The 11,059-nt window shown below is 30.7% G+C and overlaps 1 protein-coding gene across 1 annotated transcript; it reads left to right on the top strand.

Moving 5' to 3' along the window:
* Nucleotides 1–488: 488 nt before the first annotated feature.
* On the top strand, nucleotides 489–10,558 carry LOC113393234 (very long chain fatty acid elongase 7-like). Its single transcript, XM_026630018.2, has 5 exons — nucleotides 489–637; nucleotides 7,310–7,500; nucleotides 8,019–8,093; nucleotides 8,740–9,039; nucleotides 10,135–10,558. Exons 1-5 carry the CDS (start codon nucleotides 583–585, stop codon nucleotides 10,339–10,341), a joined length of 828 nt encoding a protein of 275 aa, XP_026485803.2. The 5' UTR covers nucleotides 489–582; the 3' UTR covers nucleotides 10,342–10,558.
* Nucleotides 10,559–11,059: the final 501 nt, after the last annotated feature.

Genomic DNA, 11,059 nt, shown 5'->3' with positions numbered 1-11,059 from the left:
CCTACCTATAGTATTTTATAGACGTCATGACAATAGTGTCATATTTTTTATAATGTTACCCTCTATTTGTAATATATATATGTATATAAAAAAAATATAGTTAATAAAATCTGATTACAATTTCGTGATCTTAAAACACTTTATAGCATTTATTAATTTTATATTTTATTGATAGAAAAGTTTTATAAAAAAAATATATTATTACAATATTATTTCGTTAAAAAAATAATCTAAACTTACTAATAATTATTTCGAAACAATTCATTAATAAATATAGGAATCAATAATTAATCTATATTATATAATTAGTTCGTTAAAAGTGCTATTAAAGAAATAACTTCCTAATATCAACGCAGAAACGTGTCATTTTTCGCATTGTAAGTGCAATCGCTGTTGTAACCTTAATTTCGTTATTTATATCTAAATATTCTGATTTGTAGTGAAATATTAAAGTACTCGGAGTGTTTTACACGTATGGCCGTATTTGCGATTACGATTATCAGTATGTGTGACTGTGATTTATTTCAGTGTTGAAATTGTGTTTTGTTTTTGCAGAAGATCATCTCACTGTTGCATTTCATAATGTCTGCGGATGTTGGAATACGATTTCCTGTTTGGGACTTGAGTAAGAGCCAATGTAAGTAAAATTGATATTTCTTTTTTTTTTTACATTAAAATCGTGATAAGATTACAGAACTATTTTGTTATCAGCATTACCTTGCAAAGAAATGTGATTAAAAGAATTTGTATCGCCAGTAATCACATACAATGGTAATACATGACGTTACTTTACTTTTAACTAAAAATATGGCTTTTTTTTTACACGTATAGTTTATTAAATCCATCTCGATTTAAGTAACTTTTATAATTCGTACGGCGAATGAAAAAGAGTGAAGGGATTTGTGTGTAATCAAAAATATGAGGATGAATTTTATGACGTCATTATACATTAAAACATTCGCAACGTGCGTTTGTAAGATCAACGTATTTAACATGAACATTTTTTTGTGATATGTTGACAGTGACAGATACATTTCAAGGTTAATTTATGTGCAGCATTACTTTATGTTAAGATTCATATGACATAAAGTAAAACATGATGCTTAGCCCAACAATCGAATGACCCACCATTTAAAGATTGTTACTTTAACTTTACTTTAAATATTAGCTTAGCTATGTTATTAATAAATATGTCCTCTATTATAATGGACCTACAACTGTATTATGTAACTGTAACTGTATTATGTTACCTGTAACAGTCAACTGTTTTATGTATACAAAATACCTTAATCAATTTCTGGTTTGCTAATATTATTAAAAAAAAACATTATAACAATGATACGCCTAACAGTATAGTGCTGCCTCCCGCCAAAAGTAAATAAATTTAAAATCAATCTGACAGCTTGACGTATGACGTTCGGAAAGTCACACTAATTATCCTTATATTATATTATATATCATGAACACAGCCTTCCTTATTCCACGTCAGGGTATTCACCGATCTCTTCAAGAAATCTGTCTCATTCCTGCACCAATCGACCTATCTCGCCATATATATATTGTCCTGCCACATTACTCCTGTTGTCATGCCAAAAGGTGTCACTTTTATCACGTCTAAAGAGTCACGTTTGTTTTATTTTTTCCTTTGTATGACGTCATGTCAGCAGATCAACAGAATTTGTTCGTAAAGGACGCTTTATGGTAATAAGTTTGGTGCATACTATTTTAATTATTGTCTTATATAATAATCAAAAGATAAATTATTTACAATTAGTTTATAGCAGACAAGAAAGAAAGCGAAATTCATTTTTATAATACTAGTGGGATATAAATAATATATAAAAATTACAATAGTGTAAACTTTTGGTCGTCTCACAATTGGGTTTTCTTCAAAGAAGGAAATGACTACGAATAAAAATTTAGCATACCGTGTAATATAATTATTTATTTTAGAATTAGGAACTAGGTATGTTTCATGCCTACGTTTAAAAATAACTTATAACAATTCATATCTACATCTACATACGAATATATAAACAGATACGTATGAACGTATTTCGTATCACTTTGTGATTTATACCAATAACGTATCAAGTCATGATTATTCCAACACTGTTTGAGTTTCACACTTTGTTTAGCATTACGGTTGAAAATAACATTGTTGTTTTTATGATCACATACAATTTACGGTTTAATGATTCCTATAGAAAATTATGAGAAATTATTTCCTTATTACAACTATAATTATATGAAACGAATTTTATGACTTAATGGCGTATGCTTCTGCATTTGAGTTGTTTTGACATACCCGTGTCTTCTATATGGAGCCGAGATGGCCCAGTTGTTAGAACGCGTGCATCTTAACTGATGATTTCGGGTTCAAATCCAGGCAAGAACCACTGAATTTTCATGTGCTTAATTTGTGTTTATTCATCTCGTGCTCGGCGTGAAGGAAAACCTGCGTGTGTCTAATTTCAACGATATTCTGACACCTGTGTATCCACCAAACCGCATTAGAGCAGCGTGGTGGAATTTGCTCCAAACCTTCTCCTCAAAGGGAAAGGAAGCCTTAGTCCAGCAGTGGAAAATTTACCGGCTGTTAATATATGTATGTAAAATATGTCTTCTATATTGTATTTCAGTATACATTTGTCGACTAGAATAAAAGCAACCGTAACTAAGTAACCCAACCGTTATATAATACTAGCAAACCTTGTCAGACGAAGGCATAGGCAGTAGTCTGTGTACGTACCAATTGTTTTGGCAATCAGTAAAAAGGTCTAGGAAGATGTCTATTAAGCATTCTACGAATAAGCTATGAACGGTAGGGTACTGAGGAAGACCCTGGGTATGTTTACGTTTAACATGTTATCCTTTCACAAACAGCAATACTTTGTACTGCTGTCTTTTAATTTGAAGTATAAGTGAGCCAGTATTATTATTATTTAATTATATTAAATTAATGGTTGGTTTTGCATTCATGTCGTTACCACAGTTTAATATGACGCAAAGAGGTTTTTTTAAGAATTTCAACTGACGTATTACTGAGGCGATTAAAAACTTGGCACAAAATGCAACTTTGGCAACCTTCATAAAGGCCAACACTTCGCTTAACATGAACGAGACCGTTATGTACATCAATTAAAACATGTCCCACGGTGTACACAAGCTTTTTAATTGACAACGTACAAAAAAAAAAGTACATTCTCGCAGAAGTTCAGCCATTAGGACATTCGTATCACTGAGTCTTCACGTTCTCCCGTTTCGGCTGAGAGTCAATACTTTACCCCCAAACCGGTGATACCGTCAAGGCCAGTGAGACCAACTGTACACAGCTCAGACAATGAGACAAATAATAAATGTTTTTATGAAAAATCAACGCAATACCATTATCATAAGTTAATATTGAATTTAGCTTATTTTAAATATTTGTAGTGTTAGAAAATTGCTGTTTACAAGTGTTATTAGAGTGTAAAGAACGTGTTTAATGCGCAGAAGTTCTTTTTAAAAGCACTTCAGCGCAATAAACAATACTTCAATATAAACACAATTCCTTAACAAATACAAACGAACAAACACACTTACTTTTTGTTTTTTAATGTTTTGTTTGAGGATATCTAATGTTTTATAGTTGCATGATGATAAATTGCACAAACTTCAGGCTTATATTGATCTAGCTTGCTTTGCATTGCATCTTTAAAATATACTATGAGCGGATCGGATCCGATTTGCGCTAAAATATTCTCTGTGCTCAAATGTATGGCAATTATCATGACGATATTTGTAGATGTGTTACAGACTGTCGGTGCGTTGCAACAAAGTCGATTATTTATTATAATATACTTGGAGTATTTCGACAGGCGTTACGCATAAAAATGTCCTTTCATATTGTGTAAGATTTCCTCATTCCAAATTTAATCGAATTCGATTCAATGGTCTGGCCGTGAAAGAGCAGCAAACATTTCTAGTATTAGTATATATTATTATTCATAATATTATATTTATATATGTGCCAAATATTAACCATAAAATTTTGAACATATGTATATCAATCATGACCTCACTGAGTTAGTTCGAACATATCAACAACATTATGTACTTGATATACAACCTGTCTTTATCCCGGAAATCGAAATATATTTTTCAAATATGTAATTAATTATAAATTATATATATGTTCTATATTTTCACTATTCCTCCCTATGTCTAATTAGACTACAAATGAAATTGTCTGGGAGATACAACTGCTAGTTTATAAGCCCCTTATCTAAATTTACTTTTCTATTTTTGAAATTACTTTTAAAATTACTTTTATTATATTGACTGTTGTGTTCAATATATCTCTTATTCTACTGCCAAACATTTGTCATTGATCGATTTCAATGTAAGGACTGAAATCCGTATAGGTACAAAAGTCCAAATAGAGCCTCTTATTTTTCATCGTTGGCAACACATTGACAATAATTTAAGGAAAGATTTAATAAATTAATATTTATTGCAGTCTATGGGCCACATAAAAAAATCCTCAATCGTCGTCCTTCCTTTAATAACAATTTATCATATTTCCTTTAAATTGTTCACGCTTGATCGCAAGCGAAACAAAAAAGGAACAATTTCCACAGATAAAATTAAATAAAAAATCCCACGGCTATCAGTATCGTATTGTCTGAAACAACAGATAATTACATGAGCATATAATTATTCGAATGAAGAACTCTTTATGTGAACCTACCTTAAATATAGTTTTTTAAAAACAAAAACGAACGATTTTGCATAATTCATTGATTGTGTATATATTATCTTTAAAGCGCTTTGTCTATATGCACGAATTACATCGCATTTGGAGACTATACATTTGTTTTAACTAATTAATACATCGGGTATGATTACGATTTTTGTGGCTCAGCTGAGATCCTATCTATTTTTGGAATTTCATACTGCTATGCAGATATGAGCTTGCACATCCTAACTCATATTGTAAATAAAATAGTTTATTTGTTACGCTTCCGCAACTCAACGACTCAATCGTACATTATGAAATTTTGCATAAACATTATCAGTAAATGGCTTAGAGTACCCCTCACCCCTCCACTAACACAATAACAGGTCGCGTCAAAATCAAATTCCTTTATTCAAAATAGAAGCATTACACTTAGTTATTTATTGTCAAATTAATCACGACCTCCGGTTCGAGAAAGATTATACGCTGATCCGAGAAGAACCAGTGAAAGAAACGCAGACGGTTTTATTTTGACAATTTATGATTATTAACATATACCTAGACATAAATAGCCAGTAGGCGTTCGTTTCATTCCCGATGTGTGCTATCAATCATGAACTCACTAATTGTATATATATATATATATATGTTTGACGCTTTTTGGGATTCTGCTGTAAAACCGTATTCTCAAGCAGTCAAGTAACAGGTGTACCCTTTTCTCCAGCACAAATATCGTATGGATTGTGGAAAAACTAAAAATCTTATAAGTACATTCTAACCCACGTAAACTTCATTATTTTCAAATCATTATATTCTTTATTAAAATGGGCTTTTACGAGGAGTTTTGAATTATTTCTAACCGACTTCAAATAAAGGAAGTTATCAGCTTGACTTGTATGTAAGTAACATTGTTATACAAAGTTATCAACTCAATAAAAAGGAAACCTGCATGTGTCTAATTTCAACGAAAATCTGCCACATGTGTAGACACCAATGTGGAATATGCTCCAAACCTTCTCCTCAAAAGGAGAGGAGGCTTTAGCCCAGCTGTGGGAAATTTACAGGCTGTTAATCTGTTTGGCGGTACTATATGTGATGGTAGTCAGATCAGAGGATGAGTGGTATAGTGAACCTACACAAACAGGTTTGCACAAACAATGTTTTAAATTAATTAAATAATTAAAATTTTATTAAAAACATGTTGCTCACTTGATTGTAACTTTTACACAAAAAAACAGTCTTAGTTTTGATTTAACATTATACTATTTTTAAGGTACAAACATTATTCAAATTAACCGGAAACTTTGAATTCCAAAGTATAAAACGAAAGGTTCATTATTTCTGTTATGTCACCTACTACTTATTATAAATGTAAATGTTCTTTTTCGTTAGCGAAAAATATGTTTTTTGATTAAACATGTTAATTAGAACTTGGTCTGACGTACAAGTGCTAGGCTAGGTAACTTCAGGCCTGACTCGTTTGTGCGATCGTGTTTCGCATTTATAGAAATAAATAAAATTGTTTGCTATTTTTTGTTTGTATATTTAATAGTCACGCATCGTTTATATACTTAAGTTTAATGTTTATGCAATTTATTTTGTCACTTATATGAAGGCAGTACACATTAACATATATACAATAGTTGGCGTGCAAGTCGTATGGGATATCTATTAGAAAAAAATGTAAAGATTGCTTCTTCTCATTAGCAAGCAGAGATAAACTTATAACTGATAACACCATTCTCTTACATGCGAAAATTCATTAAAAGCAAAACTGTAAATACTTTAAATTTTGTCATTAATTATGTAATTTAAATTTTATGTATAATATAATATCTCAATTTAAAAATCATTATTTGATTTTCATCTACTCGTATACATTAAAAAGAACTAACATTTGTTTTTTTATGTTAATGAACCAATTATATATATTTTTTTTCAATGATAAAAAGCTACATTATTCTAGAATATTATAGTGTAAAAAAATATATATTTATATCATCACCTTTTTATTAATAAATTGCACCCGTACGAAGCTAGGGTGAGTCGCGAGTAAAATATAAATAATTTCATTGAAGAGAAAGTAACTACTTCACGTAAGTAGTCGGTATTACGCGTTACCAGTTCTTTTTGTCAGCGTGGAATGCTTAGTAATGAGTCCATCGATGATTCAAAAGTGCTTGTAGAAAGCCAACGACAGTCTGACTTTGAACCGACACTTGCAAAGTACAAGGGCGATCAAGCACCACTGAGCTTAATTTGTTTTATTATAAAGATATTTACAAAAGGTGAAAAATACAGATGTATGTGTCTTTCAATCAAATTATACACGTGCAATGTAATGAAATGACTTCTAAACCTTCACCTCAACGAGAGAGTCAACCGTCCAATCAGATTTAATGTCCTTAATGGCTTTAAATGTCCCACACATCTAGAGCACAGAGTCCATATCAATCAAAGCACAATTACTATGTGCCATTGTAAAGCTTATGCGGTTGATCTCATCCCCTTGCTGCTTAATGATTCTATGACTGAAACAATATTTACATAACATACATACATTTAAATATGTTTTTCTTTTGTCTTTAGATGAAGAAACGGATTTTCTACCGCTCATGTCAACGCCTGGACCGGTGATGGTGATTTTAGCAGTTTATTTATTATATGTACTGAAGATTGGACCAGCTTTAATGGTAAAGAGAGAACCCTATAAATTGACAACAGTGCTGCTGCTATACAACGCGATCCAAGTAGTTTATTCCATATATTTAGTTCAAAAGGTAAGCAAGATATATTTTTTACAATATATGACAAAGTTATAATTACTGGAAATTTTAAAATAATCTGAAAAATCAAAGTAAACAGTTACGAGTAGCAGTATTATCTCGTTCAGTAGGAATTTAATAAACTTTTTTTTTTAATATTAAAGTGTAATATACGTATAACATTTTATTAATTTAAAAAAAAAAACTGTTAAATATTAATTGATGACTTGATTTTATTGACGGTTATGCTTTGTGCAAGCTTGTCTGGGTTTCCACTCACTCGATAGATATTCAACAACCAAATAGTTCTACTTAGTTTTATGTCTCCCTGTTTGAATTTACAAGCACAAGGGACATAACATCTTAGTTCTCAAGATTGGTGGCGCATTGGCAATGTAAAGAATGTAGTTCACTTACCATCAGCCGGCCCTTTTGTCTCATATTCTAATTTGACCATCAACATTATGAGACACTTTGCTGCACTTCAGACACAAATGACGACAAATATTTATAATTCTATTCTATTTTTTTAGTATTTAAGACACTTACTACAACATGGACTAGTGCCGAAGACTTGTTTCATAAACCAAGAGTCCGAACGGAACGAGGTAAATTACATTTGGTTATTTTCTCTTTTAAGTAACTCTTAAATAATAATTAACATTAAATAAATATAACGATATGACGACGATTAATAATTCAACAGTACAGAATAAGGCTTAAAGTGAATTTATAATAACATAATAATAACAGCCTGTAAATTTTCCACTGCTGGGCTAAGATGCCTCCTCTCTCTTTGAGGAGAAGGTTAGGAGCATATGCCATCACAATGTGGCGAAATTTTGTTGAAATTAGATACATGCCGGTTTCCTCATAATGTTTTCCTTCACCGCCGAGCTGGAAATAAATTGCCAGGGCTTGAACCCGCAATCATCGGTTAAGATGTACGCGTTCTATTCACAGGGCCTTCTCGGCTCTTGTGAGTTAATGTATTATCTTGTGAATTTGTAATGTATTCGTATTATCTATGCATACTAGTTTATTGTAAGTGAATTCTACAAACGAGTAAATTTGTAATAGAATATTTTAAAAAGTCTGTAGGAGTTTAAGTAATAGAGCCAATTAATTTAAAATTTAAAACAAACGCTTAAAATGATTAGGAAGAATATTATAAGATGCTCCCCACATGTATCATTTGCATTAAATGTTATCTAATTAATTAAAAGAAAATTAACATTTAATATTGTGTTTCAGATTCTCTTTAGTATTTGGTTGTACTTCGCGGCCAAAGTTACGGAACTTTTAGACACAGTATTCTTTGTTCTTCGTAAAAAGGATAACCAGATCACCTTCCTCCATCTCTACCACCACTCCATAATGATGATTGGCACCTGGGCCTATCTGAAATACTGGCCTTCGGACACATTAGTCTTCATCGGATTCCTCAATTCCTTGGTTCACGTGTTCATGTATACTTACTATGGTCTATCCGCTCTCGGACCGAGAGTTGCCAAATACATCTTTTGGAAGAAATACATGACGAAATTTCAGTTGGTAAGTACCAGTTTTCTCATCACAGATTATTGAATGCCATACAAGCACTGGCATTGAAATTAATACAATTTACCTATGCTGCTTGCTGTACCTTACGAGAACAGTTAAATCTGCAATCAAACAAGATAAGGACATAAAATATAAGGTACCATCAGTTTGGCACATTCGGCTTCCATCCAGAAGAAACTCATTAATTACGCTTAAATTTATTTTGAATATATTCCTTATGAATTATTAATAACAATACGACACTTAATATGGATAGATTACTTGGTATTAAGGCGATGTTTATATTTTAATATTATTACTATCGTTGTAATATTGACGGAGACTTATATTGTAACTATTTATCATATGAGTAAATATTTTATTTTGATTATCAATTTGTGGACTGTTAACAATCCTACCTCGACTTAGGTAAACGTTCAATTATTATTTTATTTCTATTCCGTTTCAGAACAATGTCCCAATATTTTATCTGATTACAAAACAATAAATTTGATCCTCAGCTATTGTCCAGTGTTATCTCCATTGTTTGTTTAACCTTTAAATCAAGGACTCTTAAACTGTCTGCCTGTTTAATTAATCATTCGAATTAATTAACTACAAATGTATATATTAATTTGTTTTTTTCTTTGATTGATTGATTTCGTGGCTTCCAAGTCGCTTGAAACAAAATACTACAGTAACATCGTTATAGTATGTTAATTATATGTTAGTCAATTAAATATATCATATATTACATTTACATATATTTTAAAGTTATTCAACATTTAATTTAAAGTAATTGTTGGTTTTTAATGAAGATTATGAGTTGGAATTTGGACGTACACAACTGAGTTTTTTGCTTTTAAGTTTCTGATTACAATTCAGTTTATAAAATAAACATTTTTGGTAACCTCTCTCTATTTTTTTAAGAGACGTAGTTAGCGGGCTTAGGATAATATCCAGCAGTATTTTAATCCATTTTATCATATTATCAGTCCGCCTAACTATTACATAAAAAAAAAAATTAATTGATTATACTTATTTTATACTTAAACGTGTTTAAGATTGCAGGTTTTTTTTTTAATTAATATTTGTTTTCCTTTTCAGGTACAGTTCGTATGCATTATAATACACTACATCGTAGCTGTTCGAAACTCGGAATGCCCGCCGTCAAGCGGGGTAGCGACTTTCATCGGTACCAATACCGCGTTCTTCCTAATTCTATTTCTACATTTCTACAGACAGAGTTATAACAGACGGAAGACCATATCGAATGAAAATGTCAGTGCTACGAAATGTAATAAAGAATTATAGAAATATATAACATTTAATAATATAAGTCTGCATAATCTCTCTAATATTCCGTTCTCAAATCGATAAATTCTATTAAAAACCTGAAATTAGCGTTCGAGTCGAGGTACGTTTAAACGCCAATTTATTCATCCCTAAACATGTAATCTATTTTATTAAATAAATATGTTTTCATTGTATGAATGTTCAAAGAATGGTTATAGAAAATTATAAACTAAGATATGTAATATAAGAACTTATAATTATATTTTTTGTCATGAATAAAATCAATATAATAATCTTTCTTATTCACGTGATCATGAAGTAAGTTTTTAATAATTGCTTAAAAGTTACCTTAAAGTAAAAAAGTAAGTTTAAAAAGTAAAATATGTATGCATGTGAGTATGTGATTTGCACTACTTCAATTTGACATACATGTAAACGGCTAAACATAGCCTAGTAGGATTTTTATAAATTGATACTCGTAACAACTACCGTAACACGTGACTGGACGTTCGAAAGGATGAGAAGAATAAACGAAATTGAGACATTTAAATAGAATATTTTTATTAATAAATGAAATAAATATATTTCTGTTAATTTATATTTTATTTTTATATACGTTAAAACTTTTTTATTGATAATAATTTTACTCTATACGGTTAGACAATAATACACTGTACATTTTGATCAAATTATATTTATTTTGTAACTTTAATTGTGATAATAAAGATCAGGTGAA

Source organism: Vanessa tameamea, chromosome 6, assembly GCF_037043105.1.
Source record: "Vanessa tameamea isolate UH-Manoa-2023 chromosome 6, ilVanTame1 primary haplotype, whole genome shotgun sequence".
Lineage (NCBI taxonomy): Eukaryota > Metazoa > Arthropoda > Insecta > Lepidoptera > Nymphalidae > Vanessa > Vanessa tameamea.
This window is presented reverse-complemented; position numbering and strand designations above follow the sequence as displayed.